At 33.6% G+C, this 24,589-nt stretch overlaps 1 protein-coding gene across 1 annotated transcript; it reads left to right on the top strand.

The window, feature by feature from the left end:
- Positions 1 to 2,941: 2,941 nt before the first annotated feature.
- Positions 2,942 to 6,954, top strand: BDCG_08988 (uncharacterized protein). The gene is made up of 3 exons (XM_045424759.1): positions 2,942 to 4,451; positions 4,734 to 5,733; positions 5,809 to 6,954. The coding sequence occupies exons 1-3, from the start codon at positions 4,384 to 4,386 to the stop codon at positions 6,397 to 6,399; spliced, it is 1,659 nt and encodes a 552-aa protein (XP_045273403.1). The 5' UTR covers positions 2,942 to 4,383; the 3' UTR covers positions 6,400 to 6,954.
- The last annotated feature ends 17,635 nt before the right edge of the window (positions 6,955 to 24,589 follow it).

Below are 24,589 nucleotides of genomic sequence, written 5' to 3'. Positions count from 1 at the left end.
CAGAATTGACATTATTAACAGTAGTGACAGCAGTCACAGAAAGATCAACTTTTTGATTAAAATTATACTCATGAGATATCATTGCAATATACTTGACTACTCTGTTTAAATGATTGAGATTCTCATTGAACTTCTGCTTGTTGATCTTATATATGTTGTTCTGAGCAGTTTAAACTGTATGAAAAATAATGCTGTTCAGAGCTCTGCAAATGAAAAATGAGGGAATTGTGAAAGACAATGTAAATTGAAATCTCTGATCTTCAAGCTTTGCAAATGAGAGCAGGTTGACTGTAATATTAGAGATATAGTAAACATTCTGTAAGTTAATATCATTACTCTCAATCTTCAAGGTGACAGTTTCAATCTTCTTGACAAATTCAGTTCTCTCAGTGACAGAATCAACAGAGATGTTATCATTAAAAGATTTGATATTTGAAAAAGAATGAAGCTCATCTGTCATATTCAGACTTACATATATGTTCAAATATTAAGATCTAGAGAATGATTTTTCAGTGACTGTAAAAGAGAAATAGAACTTAATCTTTGTAATTACTGCATTTGCTGCTGATTGAGAACTTATCAAGTCATTCTTCTTCTCTTTCTTCTTATCATTCTTCTTTTTCTTTTTATCAGAGTGTAAGATGAAACACTTATCAACAGTATATTCATATCTTCTGCAGTGAGTGCACTTTCATACAGATATGCTTTTATTCTTATCTTTGTCCTTATCTTTATTCTTATCTTTGTTCTTTTTTGCAGTTACAGAATCAGCCTGAGGCTGCTTTTTTCACTCAGTGATGATCTTCTTGAATGTATGATTGATCAGTTACTTCATTAAATCATTGATATCAATGTTGATAATGAGTTCCTGGCCAGTGAAGAAAAACTCATTCAAATGTGTCTTGATAAATGATCTTTGATAATCTTGTAGATTGTTGAGAAAAAGATCATAATATACATTCTCAGTACTCTGACAGAGCTCCTTGTGATAAGTAATAAGATAGTGAAAATGTCTCTGAAAAGTAAGATAATCATTCTTCTTGACTTATAATTTTGTCAATTTCTTGAAGATATTAACTTGTTCTTCAGTCAGTGATATTATATATTTCATATTGATCTTGTCTCACAGAGCTGCAGTATTATCAGCTTTCAAGATTTCAATAGTAATTTGAACATTTTTAACAAGACTTGATAGTATACATCTGTATAGAGACTTGAAACAGATTCTTCACTTCTCAGAGTCAATATAACATGTAAAAGAGAATTCTTGTTAAGTTCTTAATAGAATATCAGTTTCATCAATAACTTTCACATCAGTTAATATATCAACATATCAGACTTTATAATTAGAGCTATTAAATGTGATTACTGATTTGATATCTAGTGCATATTTGACTTTCTTCTGATATTCCTGCAACTCATTTCTTATAGTGTCTCTTTATACAGAAACAGATGTAGTGAGATGTTAAGTAATTTCAGCTGCAGTCATCTGATTCTGTAGTATCATCTGTATAAGATTCATAAGATTATCTGCAGTGTAATAGATAGATTGATTCAGATCATCATTAAAAGTCAGCATTTCAGAGATGAGAAACAGTGAAGAATTCAATAAGTTGAAATGAACAGATTCTGCAGATGAATATTAACTCTGCTTTTCTTTATTCTGAAGTTTCTTTATTGTCTCATTATTAAATTTCATACTCTGGTGAAAACTGATCTCAGTCTCATCTTGTAAGTTAGAAGCCCTCTTATAATGAGTGATCATTCTATCAATAAGTTGTCTAGTGAAGTGTGTGATTCTGAGTCTTGAGCTGAACTCTGAAGTAACAGATGTATCACTCATATTAAGATGACTCTGCTTCTTCTAGATATGTAAAAAAAAATAAAAAAGTGATATTCTTCACAATGAAGAACACACTTTCTCAAAAATATAAAGTATATGAATCTGCTGACAGATAAATTCAGGGAAAATGAAATATCTCTAATAAAGAGTGAGAGTCTTTTCAAAAAGATGAAGTATTCATATCAAAAATATTGATACAATATTTTAAAAAGAAAAATGTATCATTCAGACTATAATCTATAGAATAGTTAAAGATTGTATTAATAGATCTATCTACAGAAACATATTATAGTGATGAGTCATATAATCTAGTGAGATCACTAACCGCAACAGCTGTAAGAGTTAATAAATACATCTTTTCTTGTAATTTGAAATCACTTAATTATTTATCATCAATTCTACAATCAATTCAAAATCAATTTAAAATCAATTTAAAATCAATTTAATACTGAAATTATTCTTGAATTTAATAATAAAGTAAGTATTTATATAATTTATACTGAATTGATTATTAATTGATTTTCAATCAATTATTAATTACTTAAATATACAGATTGAATTTATTTTATTACTATAATTAATTAACAATTAATTCAGAATCAATTCAAAATCAATTCAAAATTAATTTAATACTGAAATTATTCTTGAATTTAATAATAATACTGAATTAATTATCAACTGATTTTCAATCAATTATTAATTACTTAAATATATAGATTAAATCTATTTTTATTACTATATTCAATTCAGAATCAATTCAGAATCAATTTAAAATCAATTTAAAATCAATTATTAAATATTTTTATTTTAATATATTTTAAAATTCTGTAAAATATCTCTTTATATTCTATATGAATTTATCTATTCATTTAATTGATTATGAATCAGCTATACATGCTTTGATTGATTGATAAGCTGAATGAATGAGACTATGAGTGGATTGAAAGATTGAAAGTCAATTACCAACTGATTATTACTGTATTGTGCGAGGTCAGGGTCATGATTATGTAATGAGGTCAAGTGGCGCACTTAGCGAGGTCAAGTTTTCTGCTTCCTGCAAGCTAGCAACCTTTCAATCACACAAGCTTTACAACCTTCCACACATACAACACAACAACGTTATCCTCCAAGAGATTTTTGATGGGGTGCACGTGATGTCATGTTACGTTACAGCGATTTTTGATTGGAAAAATTGGTTTTTCTATAATAGTGAGATTTCTATTGTTTTTACTTCTACTGCTGCTATCTATATATATTACTCAGTCATTATATCAGTTAACTACATCCAAGACCTTTGCGACGGATTAATTATTTCGCTTCCGTCTCCGCCTTGTTAACCTGACCACCAATCGTTAGAACAACATCGCTCAGGGCCTTCCATCGAGGCAACATCCAATCTATTAACATTAACGGATAACCACTCATCAAGCTTGGTCGACACGTTTGTCGCGTGAAGGAACATCAATGGAATGCCTAAATTATCCTTCAGCCTGGGCGATCACATCTCACGGGGATGTGTACTTACGCTAACAGCTGTTTCCTCGCCAAGGGCTCTTCTTATTATATGAGGAAATATTTTGCTTCATTTTCCCCCTGTCGTCTTCTTCTCGCCTGATCCTTGGACCTCTGTGAAACGGGGGTTTTTACTATTTGGCATTTCTACTATTGCAAGCTGTACCAGCCGGTATTTCATGATAGTCTGAGGCTAGATCAAAATGATCTACCCTATTATTTCTTATATCTATGGCTGCCTGCCTCGACACCGAGTTTCCTGACTGTATAAATAGTCGCAATTACGCAAGAGTTCTTCTTGTTCATGTTGCCTTGGAGCTTCTGTGCAGTTATGACAGCTGTAGAGTTGAAGCCAGCTGAAATGTTGTGCTACGGCTTCTTGCGATGTCTCCTTGCGCGTCATTTTCATGGGTAAGCAGAACTACTCTGTATGTCTATCAGCCTTGGATCTGCTTGTATCAGGTGTGAATTGGAATAAACGCATATATTTACCTTCAGAAGCGTACTGGACATCTTCTCCATTCCCTACCCTCAAGGAAAGTCGCAAAAAGGACCGTCTAAATATACATTGTTACTCTGCATATATACCCACTGCTAAACAGGATGCTTAAAAATACACTTCGACATAGTAACAAGGAATTATACATAGCTGCGTTGGCCAGGGAGCCGTAGCTGTTTGGCGCACAAAAACAAGCAGTCAACAAAGGAGGTCACGGGCCACGTGGAGCGGTCTCTGCCTGTGTCCTGCTCCCCGACCTCAACCCGACCTCAAGACTCCTCACTCCCTATCTCACTTCTTTGCTTTGATACTTCCATCTCAGCGCTGCCATTTCTGCTTCGACAATCGTTCTATCTCCGTTTTTGCTGAGACCCGGCCCTGGGCTTCTCACTCTCGTTTAGCAGATTGCTTTCTTTCCAAGAAATAACTCCTGTCATTTCCTGAGTTTCGGGGGTAGTCTCTCGCTTTTCGCAATCCTTGCCCTGTACTTCTTCACCACACTCTTTTTTACCCATACACGTCCTTCATTATGCGTGTCCAAGCCGTCATTGGAGCGGGATTTGCTGCTCTAGCTGCTGGGGCTCGTTTGCCTCGAAGGTATGTTAATGCTGTCTACTGCGTTCGTCGCGTTTTCCATTTGTCATTCGTGGATTGTTCTGGTTGCATTCACCTTACGTACGCGCTCTACCACAACTTCTCAGTATATATAGTAGCTACCTACTTCTATCGGGTGATTGTGTGATCTTTGCTTTACGAGGTTGAAATATTCTCCAATTTCAATGGCATGTCATTGAAAAGTTTGCAAGATTCATCCCATTTGATCTCAAGCAATGTCTGACTCTGGGAGCACGCACTCTAACTAATATAAATCGTCTCTAGCCGGAGTGATTCAAATTTCCAAATTGTAACTGTCACGACAACTGTTCTCCCCAGGGATTGCGCCTCTGCCGCGACGAGTACGAATGACCGGGCTGTGACTATTACAACCACTGTTCCCCCCAAGGCCTGCGCGTCTCCCGAGACCGAGCCTGTGACCATCACGCTCACGGAAACGGTGTATATCACACTTACTCTCTATGTTTCGCCTGTCACTTCCACTGTTAGCTCAAAGGGTGAATCCAGAGCTACTGAAGAAACATTTGTGACATACACGACAGCCGCTTCAAGATTTGAAACAAACCCTGCAGTCACCAATGATTCCTCATCGCAACATTCAACTCTCACAATGACAGTCCACCCGCTACCCGTTTCGGAGCCTACGACAACGATTACTTCAGTTTCGACTGAGGTGATTACTATTGCCTTCAGTGACACCCTGTCGTCAAGTGGTTTGCCAGATAAATCGGTGCCACAGCTGCCTACCACTGAAGCTGACAATAGCGCTCAAGCATCCGATATATCGGCGACTCCATCCACTCCAATAGCCATTCCGCCTATGCCACCTATCCCATCAACTATATCCACCGTAGGCAGTGCACCTGGCACAGCAGAGCTACCAACCCTAACTCTGCCTATTACTACGGTCATTCCGACCACCCTATCCGCTGTCACTTCTAAACCATACGGTCCTAGTGGTTGGAATTCCACAAATCCAGTAAACGCTACAGCACAAGCCACAGGCATGCAGTGCATGTCTGGGGGTCCAAACCCTAGTTGTTCCAAGCCAGTTATTGTATCTATCGCCAAACGACAGGTCGGCGTGATGGTTACAGCAACTATTAACGGTCAGATTGTCTCATGGGTCAACAATTGGGATGGTGGTGCTCTATCTTCCCCGTCATCTTCAACCCAGACCGCTATTATTGAAATCACTCGCACGATAAGTGAACCTTCACCGACTCCAACTAAATGTGGAGAATCGGGTGAATTTACAATGGATGTAAGCACATATATACACTTTACTCCGCAATTCCATTTATCAGAAGCACTGCTTGCAATTGCTGATCGAAGTTAGTTTGATAACTTGCCTCGATTTTCACCAAGTAACAACGATGCTGCCGCGTTTCCACCAATCTTCAACCCCTATAACCATTTATTCTTCTCTGATGGATGGTCTTACGGTCCTCCGCCAACTGAGCCATACCCTCCCACTTCCAACCCACATATCGGAATCTACATACCCGAGAAGAGTGAGGATAATCGTGGCTCTCCGTATGCGGGATTGCTACATGGAGGCGAATTCGGTGCAGGGCCTCGTAGTAGCCTGGACACTTTCTGGTTTGATGCTTACTCCGCCAATTTTGGGTGCGATAACGGCTCTGCCAATACAACTTGTGCAGTGACGGTGTCCGCGGTCAGATACTCAGCGCAAACAAAGATAGAGGAGTCGGCTGGGACTCGCAGATTCGCCATCCCACCATGCCCAGGGTACAGAAACTGTAGGCTTTCTTCATTAGACTTTGGAGACAGTTTCCTGGGAATTAGCGGACTCAAATTTTCTGCGTCCGTGCAGGATAAGCCGGCCATTTTTTTTGTCGACGATATCAAAATGAATTGGTATAACAACACCTGTGCTGCAGGCTTAGAGCGGCTGCGCTCTCGTTGAAAAGGGGTTTCCATGCTGTCGTGACATGGAGAAAGAACCGGAATTGAAGCCAATGTATCCATACGGAATTATTGTGTTCTATGAAGCTTGCTTCGATGTATTATAAGTACTTATTTACTGTTTGCTTTTCAAGGCAGGCGGCGAGGCTTTGGTTCGCTCTCCAAATACTCCGGACGTAATTCGATGGTGAATCGGAACACAGACATACGTATGTCATGACTGGATTTTCCTATAAGGCGATTTTATGGCTGTGTATTATTTAATGATGTTGAGAGATAATGAAATATGTATTCGCCAGCAGGTTAACTATATCTGACTTATCCAGGTAGGCAACAAACCTTTAAAACACCTAGATCTTTCAGGGTATCTGCCAAATGTATGAATATGAAACAGACTTACCATAATTCTAGTGAGTACATACAACTTTCACAGGGTAGTAGTTATACATTATCTCAGCAGGCTCAGACTCTCTGTTCTGCTCGGTTGCAGAATATTGAGGCATAAGAAATTCAGTCACTTAGAAAGCTCTGAGCTTCTGAGTATACTTGAATCAAGAGTGTACTGATCAAGCATAGCTGAGAACATTCAAATGTATACTCACAAGTGTCTGAATTGCCAGGTTGTGAAAGAATTTAAGAAAGAATTTAAATGTGAGAAAGTACAATATCAGATGAAAAGTACAATACAGTTATTCAAATAATGAAAGATGAACTTCATAGATAAATTACTAGAGTAACTGTTGGCCGTTACGGCCGTTGCGGTTATTGGCTGTGATGATCTCTCTAGATAACGTGACCCATCACTATATGTAGCATCCGCCCTAGTGGCGTTGCCGTAGCGACCGCTCCGCCTACACGTGATCTCATATGTAATATATATATAGCTAGCTCTTTCTACATGAATATAACAGATTAACCATCTCACAGGTTATAGCCTGAATAGTACATTTTTACAAAGAATTACATTTTTTTTTTCTTACTTTTGTTTAAAAATACCTGTGTAAGTATTGAATGTGTTCATTCTGAATAGAAGAATTCTTTTACTATATTTACATTGCATATTTCAAGTGTATCTAGACTGGCTGATGAGATCATGAATTTCACATTTAATCTCATTTAATCTAATCTCATACATTTCTTGACATGAGTCTCATCAGAATCAAGTCTTAAAAAAATCTGAAAATGAATCATTTCTGAGAGAAATGACATGAAAAATGATCAGATTTAATTCAAGAATAGTGAAATAAGAGTAATTTCTCAGAATAAACTGTGAAAGATAATTATTTTTTCAAAATCAGAATAAAACTGAGACTGAAGATTAAAATCAGTCTTATTCAGTTCATTCAGTGATTATTTATATAATCAGAATTTAGTAATAATTATTGATAATACTTATGAAATAACTAAATATATTCTTGTATAAGTTTATTCTTTACTTTCTCATGAAAACTACACTTCTCTGATATACTGTAATTAGAGGTATTAAACTATCTGATAATTTCATATTTTACAATCATGAGTTTCTTGATTATTTCTTCTTATAATTGTCTCTGATAATAGTGATAAATATCTTAACTTGAGTTAAACTTTCACTTCATTCTCATCTCTATTAATGAAATTGTTAGAATATCATATATTATCAGTGTAATAGTTGAATATATACTCTTAACAATTTTTTATAACTCTAAAATTAATTTAGTGTATAAATTTATCAGATTATCTTGAAGATAGTAATTAAATTCAGTTTTACAAGTATGTAGTTTTATTTAATTTTTAATTACAATTAATCTATATAAGTTCTGTTTCAAAGTTAGTATTATAGTTCTATGAGATATAAAGTATTATCAGATTATTACTTACTAGAGAATTGTATTTCACTATCTTTATATCTTGAACATCTGCTTATTTAAATTTCTGATAGTTGACATTGTAGTAGTCTTAGATTAATTTAATATATAAGTCTTATTTCTTCTCTCTTCAATCTTGAGAAGTGTAGATATTAACTTAATAAAAGAGATCTAGTAGAGCTGCTACAGTATAGTACTCTGTAAAAGATTGTTCAGTTTTACTGTAGTGTGGTTCGGAAGAACATACAACTGTCAGATAATAACGCGGCCGCTTCCGAACTACTAGTGTACGAATGTAAAGAGGGTCATAGCGGCCACTAATTAATTTAGTGTATGATATTACAATATATAAGAAGTCAGTGTACATCTGTAATTGTATACTGACTTAAGCAATCTTTGAATTACATCTGATAGCATGTTTAAAAACTGATAAGAAGTGCAGGCTTCTTCAGAGTGTGATAATTCTGTCTATGAAGTGATTTATAGTTATCATGTCAGTGTGGTTCTAAAATGTCTTAAAAAGATAGTATATAAAGAGCAGTGAGTGAAAGAGCATCTGATTGATACTGCTTCACTTGTTGAGGAAAAACTTCACACTCAGATAAATGCCATGTATATAAATAAATGAGATGTGAGAAAAGAGATGAGAGCAGTGAATCAGATTCAAAGAAGACTGCTCTTCACTTAAAGAAATAAAAGAGAGATGATCATTACTGAAGTTATACAATGATAACAGAAATTATATAATAATATAGTGATAGAATGATACAGTGATATAATAATAGACATTGTACAATCAATGAGAAATCACTGAAATGAATATCTTTTCTAATTAATATAAATAACACTCTTCTCTGCTATCTGAACTGAAAGATATGCAGAATCTCTCAGAGAGTTTACTTAAAGTAGTAAGAAAAGCAGCTGAAATTACTGAACTGAAATTGAAGCTCTGTACATGTATGAGAATTCTAAATAAGATTGAGACCTTGTGTACACAGTGACAGACTGAGACAGAAGCTAAACAATAATTAGCATTCACTGCAGACTAAGTATTTACTATGAAGAGCTTTATCAATACAATCATCATCATTAATAAGAATAGAGAAAATCAGATCTTAGATCTGCAGCAGAAGATTGAATGTTTACATAGATAAATAACTACATTAAATCTGAAGATCTTATTACAATTGTTCATGATCTCTTCAGAAGTATACATATTATCAGAGATCACTGTGTAAAATGAGAATCTGAGTATGAAATATATTAAGCTGAGAGATCTGCTGAAGTCACTAAGCTTTAATAATAACTGAAAAAATAATGCTATAATCAGCTGACTAAGTCAGATGTAATTATATTATCAGATTGAATATGAACTTACAGATAAGTAGTTAATGAAATTTTAACAAGTCTTAAGATCTGTCACATTTCTACATGAAAAAGTGAAGTCATTATAAATGACTGATGAAAAGATGAATCTCACAGATCTGAAGTGATATTCATTCTTATAAATATGAAATGAGTTTTTCAAATGAATCTTGTATAACTTTGAAAAAGTAAATATATAAGATAAGTATTACAAATGCTTCACTGAGTGTAGATAAGTAAGTAATCTTACATTATACTTCACACACTTTAGCTTACACTATCTTATATTGAATGAAGAGCTTTCAACATCTTTCTATTTACAGATCTTCATTCATAATCTTATATCTGAGTTGAGAGTGAAATGAAAATGCTTAATCTTACAGTCAGACACAGTGAAGAAAGCATACAATATTCTCATTATACAGGAACAAGTGAGTCAATTATAACAGAAAATACTGCAATTAAGTATATCTCAGCAGAGAACAGATAATCAGATTTCTATGACATAAGTCATACATCTGAAGCAATGAATCTAGATCTAAATATCATTGTTAAAGTGCTGAATTCTCTGAAAAAGAGATTTTCTGAGTGAAAATCTTAGTATTATAAGCATTGAGCTTGCTTCAACTGCAGATGCTAAAATCATGATACAAAAGATTGCACTCAGCATATGCAGTCAAGAGAAGCAAGAGAGTTAAAAAACTAGCAGAATCAGTAAGCTCAGAGATACTCACTGATATTCTATGAAAAGTCTTCAAAGTGAAAGAGATGTTTATATTAGATAACTCTCTGAATTCTATAAATATAAAGAAGAAGCAGACTTCTGAATGAGATGTAGATGAGAATAATGAAGTGAATACTCATCTCAATGTCTTGAGATCTGAAATATTAACATACAGAGAGCACTTGAGTAAGAATCAAGAGATAGCTGTAAAAGTATTAGCAGATATAGAAGCTTTTACACAATATATTAATAATTATATAATCTGAAGATTGAAAGAGATTCACTGAGTGAAGAATCTCTAATATATAAGATTATCTGATAACTGATATTTAATATCATCTACAAGAGTAAGAGTTCTCTTGCACTTCAGAGAATAATCTTGCTATATTTAAGTATGAGAGCTGCAGAATGTGAAATATAATCTTATTCTCAGACTCAATTAATTTCAAAGGTTTAATCTACCTACAGATTCAATGATGTACATGCTATATATAGTTGACTGATAGAAAGAAAATAGTTCATATAATTCTATTAACTGATATGAGAAGAACATTTCACACTTCTGATATAGAAGAGTTAAATCTGCTTACATATTAATAAGTAAAGAGAATGATTTATAAGACCTCATCTGAAAGTATTCTGTATGTCATACAGAACCTGAAAGTGAAGAAAACCAAGATAAAAGATATGTGAGAGAATAAGTATATGAAGAAGCTTCTGAAGAAGTATGAAAAGATCTTCTGAACAGATCTTTCATCAGAATTGTCACTGAAACAAGGATTTGTATATAAGATTGATACAGAGAATGCAAAATCAGTTAATCAGAATGCATACTCTCTGTCACAAATGTATCTTAAAGAACAGAAGTGTCAGATCACGGATCTTCTAGAATGTAATCTTATACAACTCTCATCAAGCATGTGAGGCTTTTCAGTCCTATTTATGAAAAAGGTAAGTGAGGAGTGACAGATGTGTATCAATTATCAAGCACTTAATAAGCTTACAATCAAGAATGAATATTCACTGTCATGAATTTAACAACAGTTGAATATGATTGAAAATGCCTGATATCTATTGAAGATCAATCTTCTCTCAGAATACTGACAGATCTGTGTAGATGAACTGTCAGTCTCACAAACCATATTTAATACACAATGAGAGAAGTTTGAATTCCTGGCAATGCTATTCAGTCTGACAAATGTGCCTGTCATCTTTCAAATGATAATGAATATGATTCTTCATAAACAGAATGAAACCTCATGTCTTGTATATCTCAATGACATTCTAGTCTTTTCAAACTCATATGTGTGATTCAAAGGTTGCTTAAGCCAGTGTACGATTACAGGCGTACGCCGGCTTCTTATATATTATAATATCATACACTAAATTAATTAGTGGCCGCTATGGCTCTCTTTACATTTGTATGCTAGTAGTTCAGAAGTGGCTGTGTTATTATTCAACAGTCATATGTTCTTTCAAATCACATTCTCTCTCATCAGATTCAGTCATGCTCACATGATCATGTTATACATTCTAGCTTTATATGAATTAGCTCATCACTAGTGTTTCATGATTATATAATCTATCTCTGATTCAGCTAGCATTCTGTGTACACTCTCACAAAGAAACTTTCACTATATTACATCACTTATTCACTAACTTTTTTCATTCTTCAATCATCTTCTTTATCATTATTATCATTGAACATCACTATCTCATTCAAGATTTCTACCTCTTCTTCTGTTCAACTCTTTTCATCTGTTTATCTATTATATTATACATGTTCCTGGTGATGATCTCTCATTCTCATAACAAGTGTCATTGTAGTGCTCATATCAGGCAGTTCATTAGCAGTAAGTGTAACACATTGTGAAATGTACATGATCAGAACTTGTTTATCTTCTAATGATTGTCAGAATGTACTATTATAAATGACACATCTTCTTCATCTTCTTATACACTCTTGATCTTTTCCTTCTCAGTGAGTTTCTGATTGTGTTTTCTGGCATGATTTTGCATGAATGCAGATGCTGATATGTTGTTTTTATTCACATAGAATTCTCATATGTTGACAGGTCTGTGTCTGCTGATGATAGTGAACTCAATATTGAATCATTTATTGAGAACTTGAAGAATGTGATAATAAAGAAATTGCCTGTGTTATATGTGGTCACATCTTTCACATTCTCTCTTACCTCTTCTGCCACTTCTTTCTCTGCTGCCCCTCTCTCTGTCTCTTTCTCTGCCACTTCTCAATCTTCTACACTTGTCTCTGTGTCTGATTCTCCTGCTTCTGCTACCCCTGTTCCTGCAACTCTCACTCTCACTACTTCTGATTTTACTGTCTCTGCTTTCATTACCAGCTCTCTCTATTTCAAGAAGATGTTGTATAGACTTAATGAATCATATTTATCAGTATATACACTTCTGCCTTTCTTACTGACTTCTAGAATAATTTATTGTATGAAGACTGTGTATAACATGACTATCTAGAGCTCAGTCACAGACATCAATTATTATATTCATTTTAAATATTTATGATGAGACAATTATTCATTCATTTCAGAGAATCACTTCTCTCTCTCAACAGTGTTGAGATTGTAAGTCTTTTTCTTTTTATCTTTTCTTTCTGACACTGATTTTCCTATTCTTAGGAAAAATCATTATGAGTTTTATTATGCATGAAGTCATGATATTCACAGATATCAAGAAACTTTTCATAACTGTTAAATTCAATATTATGAGTACATTCACTCTGATGAATATCTTTGATATGATCAATCTGTATCAGCCTATTCTCTGATGTTTATCATCTGACTTCATGGTGCAGATGAAGAATATCTGTGTTTTCAGAAACAGAAACACAGATATCATGCTCTTTTATACCTGTGAGTGTGAGGCTTGTACACCTTATCTGAGATATTGTCATGGAAATGAGCTGTTCATACACTGTGTTCTGCTTTCTACATTTCTCTGTATCTCTCTCTCTCTTTCTGAGAAGTCTTATGTGTGTTGTAATTGTGTGTACAATTCTAAGATCAGTGAGTGTTCATTCAGTAATTGTTATCTCTGCTTTTTACAGTTTCATACACTAATAATAGTTCTTAGTTACTTCAGCATCAGAGATTATTTTAATCAAAGATGATAATATCACTGAGACTACTCTCTTCTGTCTTTAAGCTTCTTCTGTTACTTTCTCTCTCTTCTCTGCAAGAAAGGTTGTGTACACACTGAGTTATAAGTGTTCAGTTCTGAGTGACTTCTGTTATTCATTCAGTTCTATGTCTCTCTCTTCTGTTTCTTCTGTCTTCACTCTTTCTGCCCTGGCTTCTAATTCTGTGAGTTTCATGCTCTTCTTCAATTTCTCTACATGTACATGTACACATTTCTATATTGGCATTTCAGTCAATCTTGTGATAAATGACATTAATGTTGTACACAGAGCAGTAGAGAAATCAGAGACATGTGCAGTGTTATTACAAGAGCAGCTTGCAGCTCTTGAATTTCTTACAAATCTCAAGTTTTGAGATTTTCTTTGTTTTTAATGTTTTTCAGGTGATGTGGCATTGAAAATAGATTAAATGTATGATATATGAAAATAAATAAGATGTGTATGATAATATTTGTCTTTTACAGCTGACTCTTATAATTGATAATCAATTCATTTTTTCTTTTCTTTTCTTATGCTTTTTCTTTATCTGCTAGTTACTACACTTATGTGACCTCTATATAATACAGTGTTCAGTGACTAGGTTCAGCAGCTTTCATTTTTTATGATTCTATCTCATATATTATACTGTCTCTCTTCATCTGCTCAGATCACTACAGTGAACAGCTCATTGAAACTAATCTTATCTGATCTCTGAGCATTTTCAGAAATTGAGATGACTTAATCTCATGCATCTGTGAATATTTCAGATAGTTTGTTCTCTGTGATCTCTGTAATTGAACTGATATAAACAGTTGAATTCAACTCTGAATTTCTTTTTCTTCTGCAATCTGACTCATATACAAGTCTGCTGCTTTAAGACTGCTCTTTATCACATTGCATCTACTGTCTGCAGTGCATTATCATATAATCAGCTACAGTCTTATCACTTATTGAAGTGTGATATTCATCTGATTTCTTCATTGCTTCTCATTCTTTTCTTATAATTATGAAAAGATCAGAATAAGTGAGATCATCTGATTTATAAGTGTCTATGATTTCTCTTACTTCACAAGACTTTTCAATTATAAGTCTCTTCTTTTTCAATGCTGATGATAGTGCTGTGAATAATCATAATTCACTTAAGTCTTGCATCTTTGCTTTTACAAGTTATGAATCATTGATTAAGTTGTGTAAGATCTGTCTGTCTGATTCTTTCAATGTGTACATTCTCAGAGAATGTGATTTAAGTATCTTATATAACTCAAATCATCTAGATTGAAACTTCTCAGAACTCTCATTGTATATGAGAACTCACATTCTCATCTTGAGACTTAATTTCTTAACAAGTGAGTCTCATATTCTTTTTAATTGAATTGCTTGATTTAGAAGTAACTTGTTAGCTTTTATATGTATATAACTGATCTCTTTCAATCTTGATTCTGTGTCTGTAACTGTTGTTTTCTTCCTCATCTTTTTCAAAGCATTCTCTGAGATGCATGAATACAATTCATACAACAGATAGAATAATGAACACTTGAAGACTGCATGCTGCTGAATTCACATGACTAATAGTACCTGACTGAAATATTCATCTCATAATCTTGTAGACTTGCTCACTAGATATTTCATCAGTATGTTACTTAAGATTTCATTCAAGTGTTTCATCTTTCTGTTTATCTGCAGATAATATGATATGTTTACAGTGTCTTGTCTGTAACTGGCTCATGAAATGTCTCATCACTTCTTCTACAAGGTTCACACTGTTATCAGTTAGAATCTCATGCAGCATTTTATAGTTAATATAGATCTCATTATGTAGGAACTTTGTTATCATCTTCTCTGTTGTCTCTGAAACTGCTTTTATAACTGGTCAGTCAGTAGTGTAATCAATAGCAGTGATTATTCATCAATTTTCATTTGATGTCTGTAATAATATGTCTATAAGGTTCATCTTTCATTGTTTGAACAGTTGTATTATACACTTTATCTGATGTTGTACTTTCTCACATTCTAATCCTTTCTTAGATTCTTTCACAACCTGGCAATTCAGGCACTTGTGAGTGTATATCTGAATGTCCTCAGCCATGCTTGGTCAGTATACTCTTGATTTAAGTACACTCATGAGTTCAGGGCTTTCTAAGTGACTGAATTCCTTGTGCATATGAGTCATTAAGTTGTGTCTAAATAAAGGTTCTAGATAGAGAGCTTCTGCATGTTCTAGATCACAGTAAAGCACAACATTGTTTTTCAATTTCCTCAGCTTGAAGTTCAGAAGCATCTCTTCTACTACTTTTATATGATGCTTATCATCTGATACCTTGCTATTCTTCAAGTGAGAGATTATGACATTCACTTATTCTGATTTCTTACATCTTCTTAACATGTTTAATGTGAACATCTCTTGTATCTGGTTCACAGAACTCTTACTCATGAAATCAGGTCTGTAACTGATTGCATCAGATATTACAGTATCTGATTTCTTTCAGTATTTAATATGAAGATTGTATGCTTGAAACTCTGAGATTCAACATGCTAAGTGTTTAAAAGGTTTTATTATTAATTATAGATAGACAAGGCTTTTATGATCTGTGATCACTATTGTTATATATCTGTTGTTGATATATCTATCTTACAATACCAGTGTGTGCTTGATCACTAGTAATTCCTTTTCATGCACTGAGTAATTGAGCTCAGCATCTGATAGTTTTCTATCATCATATATCATTAGATGCAGCTTGTCATTCTTGCTCATCTGTAGAAGAGTGTCTCTGATAGCTCATTCAAATATGTCTGTCTTGATATAGAAAGGTTTATCATGATCTGATTGAATAAGTGCTGAGAATGTTATTACATGTTCTCTCAGTGTGAGAAAAGCCTCTTTGCATACAGCATTTCAGATAATTGAATGAAACTTCTTCTTTCACAGATTTGTATCTGTTTCTCTTAAGAGATCTGAGAGTGATGTAGATATTTATATAAAATCCTTGATGAATCTGCAGTAATATAAGATCAACTCAAGAAACTGTTGTATATGATATACATTTCTCAGTCACAGTTAATTTACTATAATATTCAATTTCTTCAGAATGAGGTGTATACAGTCATCACTCACTACATATTCTACAAACTTTAACTCTTTTATTTCAAACACACACTTAGTTGATTTGATGTAGAGCTTATACTCTGTCAGAGTTGTAAGTACTTTATCAAGATGCTTCAGATATTCATTGTATAAGTTTGAAAAGACTAGAATGTTATTAAGATATACAAGACATGAGGTTTCATTCTGTTTATAAAGAATTGTATTCATCATTGTTTGAAAGATGACAGACATATTTATCAGATTAAATAATATTATCAGAAATTCAAACTTTCTTCATTGTATATTAAATGCAGTTCACAGAACTGACAGTTCATCTACATGAATTTATCAGTATTTTGAGAGAAGATTGATCTTTAATAGATATCAGATATTTTCAACTGTATTCAACTATTATTGAATCTATGACAGTGAATATTCATTCTTGATTATAAGCTTATTAAGTGCTTAGTAATTGATACACATTCACTACTTCTCACTCATCTTTTTTATGAATAGAACTGAAAAGCCTCACACATTTGATGAGAGTTATATAAGATCATGTTCTAGAAGATCTGTGATCTGATACTTCTGTTCTTCAAGATATGTTTGTGACAGAGAGTACACATTCTGATTGACTGGTTTTGTATCTCTCATGTCAATCTTATATATGAATTCTTGTTTCAGCAGCAATTCTGATGAAAGATCTGTTCAGAAGATCTTCTCATGCTTCTTCAGAAGCTTCTTCATATGCTTATTCTTCTATATATCTTTTATCTTGATTTTCTCTGCTTTCAGATTCTGTATAATATACAGAATACTTTCAGATAAGGTCTTATAAATCATTCTCTTTGCTTATTAATATATAAGCAGATTTAATTCTTCTATATCAGAGATGTGAAATGTTCTTCTCATATCAGTTGATAGAATTGTATGAATCATTTTCTTTCTATCAGTTAACTGCATATGACATATACATTATTGAATCTGCAGATTGAACCTTTGAAATCAATTGAGTCTGAGAATAAGATTGTATTTCACATTCTGCAGCTCTTGTGCTCAAATATAGTAAGATCATTCTTTAAAGTGCAAGAGAACTCTTACACTTGTAGATGATATTAAATATCAGTTATCAGATAATCTTATGTATCAGAGATTCTTCACTCAGTGAATCTCTTTCAATCTTTGAATTATATAATTATTAATATATTGTATAGAAGCTTCTGTGTCTGTTAACACTTTTACAGCCATCTCTCAATTCTTATTTAAGTGTCTTCTATACATTAACATTTCAGGTCTCAAGATATTGAGATGAGTATTCACTTCATCATTCTTGCTTATACTTTATTTAGAAGTCTGCTTCTTCTTTGCATTCACAGAATTCAGAGAGTCATCTAATATAAGTATCTCTTTCACTTTGAAGACTTTTCATAGAATATCAGTGAGTGTCTCTGAGCTCACTGATTCTGCTAGCTTTTTGACTTTCTTACTTCTCTTAACTGTGCACACTGAGTGCAATCTTTTGTATTATGATTTTGATGTCTGCAGTTGAAGCAAGCTTGATGCTTGTAATATCAAGATTTTCACTCAGAGAATCTCTTTTTCAGAGAATTCAGTGCCTTAGTAATGACATTCAGATCTAGATTCATTATATCTGAGTGTGTAACTTGTATTATAGAAGTCTGATTACTCATTCTTCACTGAGACATACTTGATTACAGTATTTTCTGTCACAATTGACTCACTTATTTCTGTATGATGAGAATATTGTATACTTCTTTCATTATATCTGATTACAAGGTTAAGCATTTTCATTTCACTCTCAACTCAGATATAAGATCATGAATAAAGATCTGTAAACAGAAAGATGATAAAAGCTCTTCATTCAATATAAGATAGTATAAGCTGAAGTGTGTGAAGTATAATGTAAGATTACTCACTTATCTACACTTAGTAAAGTGTTTATAATACTTATCTCACACATTCACTTTCTCAAAGTTGTGTAAGATTTATTTGAAAAACTCATTTCACATTCATAAAAATGAATATCACTCTGAGTCTGTGAGATTCATCTTTTCATCAGTTATTTATAATGACTTCACTTTTCTGCATAGAAACACAGCAGATCTTAAGACTTGTTGAAATTCTGTTAACTATCTATCTATGAGTTCACATTCAATTCAATAATATGATTATATCTGACTTAGTCAGCTGATTGCAGTATCATTTTTTCAGTCATTATTAAAGCTTAATGACTTCAGCAGATCTTCTGACTTAATGTATTTCATACTCAGATTCTCATTCTGCACAGCAGTCTCTGATAATATATATACTTCTGAAGAGATTGTGAATAATCATGATAAAATCTTCAGATTCAGCATAGTTATCTATCTGTATAAACATTCAATCTTCTGCTGCAGATCTAAGATCTGGTTTTCTCTATTCTTATTGATGATGATAATTGCATCAGCAAAGCTCTTCATAGTGAATGCTTAATTCACAGTAAATGTCAATTGTTGTTTGACTTTCATCTCAGTCTGTCACTGTGTACACAAGGCCTTGATCTTATTTAAAATTCTCATACATGTACAGAGCTTTAATTCTGATTCAGTGATTTCAGCTGTTTTTCTTACTGCTTCAAGTAAACTCTCTAAGAGGTTCTGTATATCTTTCAGTTCAGGTAGCAGAGAAGAGTATTGTTCATATTAGCTAGAGAAGATATTCATTTCAGTGATTTCTCATTGATTGTACAATATCTATTATTATATCACTATATTGTTATATAATTTCTGTTATCATTGTATGACTCTGGTGGTGATCATTTCCTCTTTTATCTCTTTAAGTGAAGAGTGATCTTCTTTGAATCTAGTTCACTACTCTCATTTCTTTTCTCACATCTCATTCATTCACATACATGGCATTCATCTGAGTGTGAAGTTTTTCCTCAATAAGTGAAGCAGTATCAATCAGATACTCTTTCACTCACTGCTTTTTATACACTATCTTTTGAGATATTCTAGAATTACTCTGACATGATAACTATAAATCACTTCATAGATGAAATTATCACACTCTGAAGAAGTCTGTACTTATCACCAGTTTTTAGACATGCTATCAGATGTGATTCAAAGGTTGCTTAAATCAGTGTATAATTACAGATGTACATCAGCTTCTTATATATTATAATATCATATGCTAAATTAATTAGTAGCTGCTATGACTCTCTTTACATTTGTACACTAGTAGTTCGGAAGCGGCCGCGTTATTATCCAATGATTGTACATTCTTCCGAATCACATATGATGAACATGTGATTCAAAGGTTGCTTAAGCCAGCGTACGATTACAGGCGTACGCCGGCTTCTTATATTGTAATCTCATACACTAAATTAATTAGCGTATGCTATGGCCCCTTTACACTCATATGCATATGCTAGTAGTTCGGAAGCAGCCGTGTGATTATTCAACAGTCATACATTCTTCCAAACCACATTCTCTCCCACCAGATTCAGTCACGCTCATGTGACCATGTTGTACACCCTAGCTTCATGCGGATTAGCTCGCCACTAGTGTTTCACAATTTTGTAACCTATTTCTGATTCAGCTAGCATTCTGTGTACACTCTTATAAAGAAACTTCTACTATATTACATCACTTATTTACTAACTTTTTTCATTCTTTAATCATCATCTTCATCATTGTCATTATCAAACATCATTATCTCATTCAAGATTTCTATCTCTTCTTCTGTTCAACTCTTTTCATCTGTCTCTCTATCACATTATACATGTTTCTGATAATGACTCTCTGTTCTCACAACAAGTGTTCTTGTAGTGCTTATATCAGGCAGTTTGTTAGCAGTAAGTGTAATGTGTTGTGAAATGTGATCAGAACTTGTTTATCTTCTAACAATCACTAGAATGTACTATTATGAATGACACATCTTCTTCATCTTCTCATACATTCTTAACTGTTTCTCTTCTCAGTGAGTTTCTGATTGTGTTTTCTGACACAATTTTGCATAAACACAGATGCTGATATGTTGTTTTTATTTATATAGAATCTTCACATGTTGACAGATCTGTGTCTGTCAATGATAGTGAACTCAGTGTTGAATCATTGATTGAGAACTTGAAGAATGTGATAATGAAGAAATTGCTTATATTATGTGTGACTGAGTCTTCTGCATCTCTCTCTACTCTCTCTGTTTCTTTCTCTGCTGCTCTCTCTCAATCTTCTACACCTGCCTCTGTATCTGATTCTCTCACTTCTGCTATCTCTGTTTCTGTGATTCTCACTTCTGCTACTTCTGCCTCTTCTGGTTTTGCTGTCTCTGCTTTCATTACCAGCTCTTCTCATTTCAAGAAGATGTTGCATAGGCTTGATGAATCATGTTTCTCAGTGTGTACACTCCTGCCCTTCTTACTGATCTCTAGAACAATTTATTGTATGAAGACAGTGTATGACATAACTATCTGAAGTTCAGTTATGAACACTGATTATTACATTCATTTTAAATATTTATAGTGAGATAATTGTTTATTCATCTCAGAGAATCATCTTCTCTCTTAACAGTGTTGAGATTGTAAGTCTTTTTCTTTTTTCATCTTTGTCTTTCTGATACTGATTTTCCTGTTCTTAGGAAAAATTGTTATGAGTTTTGCTATGTATGAAGTCATGATATTCACAGATATTAAGAAACTTTTTATAACTGTAAAGTTCAATATTATAAGAACATCTGCTCTAATGAATTTCTTCAGAATGATTAATCTGTATTAGTCTATTCTCTGACATCTGTTGTCTGACTTCATGATGCAGGCAAAAGATATCTGTGTTTTCAGAAACAGGAACATGAATGTCATACTCTTTTACACTCACAGATGTGAGGCTTATACACCTTGTCTGAGATGTCATTATAGAAATGAGCTGTTCACATGCTGTGTTCTGCTTTCTGTATTCTCTCATGTCTCTCTCTCTCTCTCTGAGAAGCCTCATGCATGTTGTAATTGTGTGTACAACTCTAAGACCAGTGAGTGTTTGTTTGATAACTGTTCTCATTCCTGATTTTTTGATTTTTGTATACTAACAATAGTTCTTAGTTGCTTCAGTGTCAGAGACCATTCTAATTAAAGATGACAACACTGCAGAGACTACTCTCTCCCGCTCTCAAGCTTCTCTCATTACTTTCTCTTCCTTCTCTGCAGAGAAGGTTGTGTACACACTGAGTTATAAGCATTCAGCTCTGAGTGACTCTCACTGTCATTTATTCAGTTCTGCATCTTCTTCTTCTTCTGTTTCTTTCATCTCTGTTCTCTCTGTCCTGGCTTCTGGTTCTGTGAGTCTTGTACTCTTCTTCAATTTCTCTACACATACACATGCACATTTCTATATTAGCATTCCAGTCAATCTTGCAATAAATGACATTAATGTCATACACAGAGTGATAGAGAAATCAGAGGCATGCACAGTGTTATTGCAAGAGTGACTTGCAGCTCTTAAATCTCTTACAGATCTCAAGTTTTGAGATTTCCTTTGTTTTTAATGTTTTTCAGATGATGTGGCATTGAAAATAGATTAATGTGTGATGTATGAAAATGAATGAGATGTATATAATAATATTTGTCTTTTGCAGCTGATTCTTACAGTTGATGATCAATTCATTATCTCTTTTCTTTTCTTACACTTTTTCTTTATCTGCTAGTCACTACTCTTACACAACCTCTATATAATACAGTATTCAGTGACTAGGTTTGACAGCTTTCATCTTTGTGATTCTGTCTTGTGCATTATACTGTCTCTCTTCACCTGCTCAGATCACTACAGTAAACAGCTCATTAAAACTAACCTCATCTGATCTCTGAGCATTTTCAGAGATTGAGATGACTTGATTTCACATATCTGCAGATTTTTCAGATAGTTCATCCTCTGTAATCTCTGCAATTGAACTGATATAAACAGTTGAATTCAACTCTGAATTTCTTTTTCTTCTGTGATCTGATTCACATGCAAGTCTGCTGCTTTGAGACTGCTCTTTACTGTGTTATATCTGCTATCTGCAGCATATTATCATATGACTGGCTACAGTCTCATCACTTATTAAAGTGTGATGTTCACCTGATTTCTTCATTTCTTCTCATTCTTTCCTTATAATTGTGAAAAGATCAGAATAAGTGAGATCATCTGATTCATAAGTGTCTATGATTTCTCTTACTTCGTGAGACTTTTCAATTGTAAGTCTCTTCTTTTTTAATGCTGATGATAGTGCTGTGAATGACTATAATCTGCTTGAGTCTTGCATCTTTGCTTTCATAAGTTATGAATCATTGATTAAGTTGTGTAAGACTCATTTCTCTGATTCTTTCAATGCATACATTCTTAGAGAATGTGATTTGAGTATTTTATATAACTTAAATCATCTAGATTGAAACTTCTCAGAACTCTCATTATGTATGAGAACTCACATTCTCATCTTGAGACTTGATTTCTTAACAAGTGAGTCTTGTATTCTTTTTGATTGAATTGCTTGATTCAGAAGTAACTTATTAGCTTTTACACATGTGTGACTGATCTCTTTCAATCTTGATTCTATGTCTGCAACTGTTGCATCTGCAACTGCTACTGCTGCATCTGTAATCACTGTTTCCTTTCTCCTCTTTTTCAAAGCATTCTCTGGGATGCACGGATGCAATTTATACAACAGGTAGAATAGTGAATGCTTAGAGACTGCATGCTGCTAAATTCACATGACTAATAGCACCTGGCTGAGATATTCATCTCATAATCTTGTAGACTTGCTCACTAGATATTTCATCAGCATGTTGCTCAAGATTCTATTCAAGTATTTCATCTTTTCATTCATCTATGAATAATATGATGTTGTTCTGTGATGTCTTGTCTGTAACTGGCTTATAAAATGCCTCATCACTTCTCCTACAAGATTCATATCATTATCAGTTAGAATCTCGCGTGGCATTTCATAGTTGACATAGATCTCATCATGTAGAAACTTCATCATCATCTTCTCTGTTATCTCTGAAACTGCTTTCACAACTGGCCAGCCAGTAGTGTAATCAATAGCAGTGATTATTCATCAATTTTCATTTGATATTTGCAGTAATATGTCTATGAGATTCATCTCTCATTGTTTGAACAGTTGTATTGTACACTTCATCTGATATTATACTTTCTTACATTCTAACTCTTTCTTAGATTCTTTCATGATCTGACAATTCAGACACTTGTGAGCATACATCTGAATGTTCTCAGCCATGCTTGGCCAGTATACTCTTGATTTAAGTACACTCATGAGTTCAGGGCTTTCTAAGTGACTGAATTCCTTGTGCATATGAGTCATCAAGTTGTGTCTAAATGAAGGTTCTAGATAGAGAGCTTCTGTATATTCTAGATTGTGGTAAAGCACAATGTTGTTTTTCAATTTCCTCAGCTTGAAGTTCAGAAGCATCTCTTCTACTACTTTCACAAGATGCTTGTCATCTGACATCTTATCATTCTTCAAGTGAGAGATCATGATGTTCACTCATTTTGATTCCTTGCATTCTCTCAGTGCATTTAATACAAACATCTCTTATGTCTGATTTGTAGAACTCTCACTTATGAAATTAAGTCTGTGACTGATTGTATCAGATATCACAGCATCTGATCTCTTTCAGTATTTGATATGAAGATTATACACTTGAAACTCTGAGATTCAATATACTAAGTGTTTAAAAGGTTTTGTCATTGATTATAGATAGATGAGACTTTCATAATTCATGATCACTGTTGTTGTATGCTCATTGTCAATATATCTATTTCACAATATCAGCATGTGCTTAATCACTAGCAATTCCTTTTTATACACTGAATAATTGAGCTCAACATCTGATAGTTTTCTACTATCATACATCACTGAGTGCAGCTTGCTGTTCTTACTCATCTATAGAAGAGTGTCTCTGATAGCTCATTTGAATGTGTCTGTCTCAATGTAGAAAGATTTATTACAATCTGATTGAATAAGCACTGAGAA

The sequence above is a fragment of the Blastomyces dermatitidis genome (genome assembly GCF_000003525.1).
Source record: "Blastomyces dermatitidis ER-3 genomic scaffold supercont1.13, whole genome shotgun sequence".
Lineage (NCBI taxonomy): Eukaryota > Fungi > Ascomycota > Eurotiomycetes > Onygenales > Ajellomycetaceae > Blastomyces > Blastomyces dermatitidis.
The sequence above is the reverse complement of the archived record's forward strand: the minus strand, read 5'-3'. Positions and strand labels throughout refer to the sequence as shown.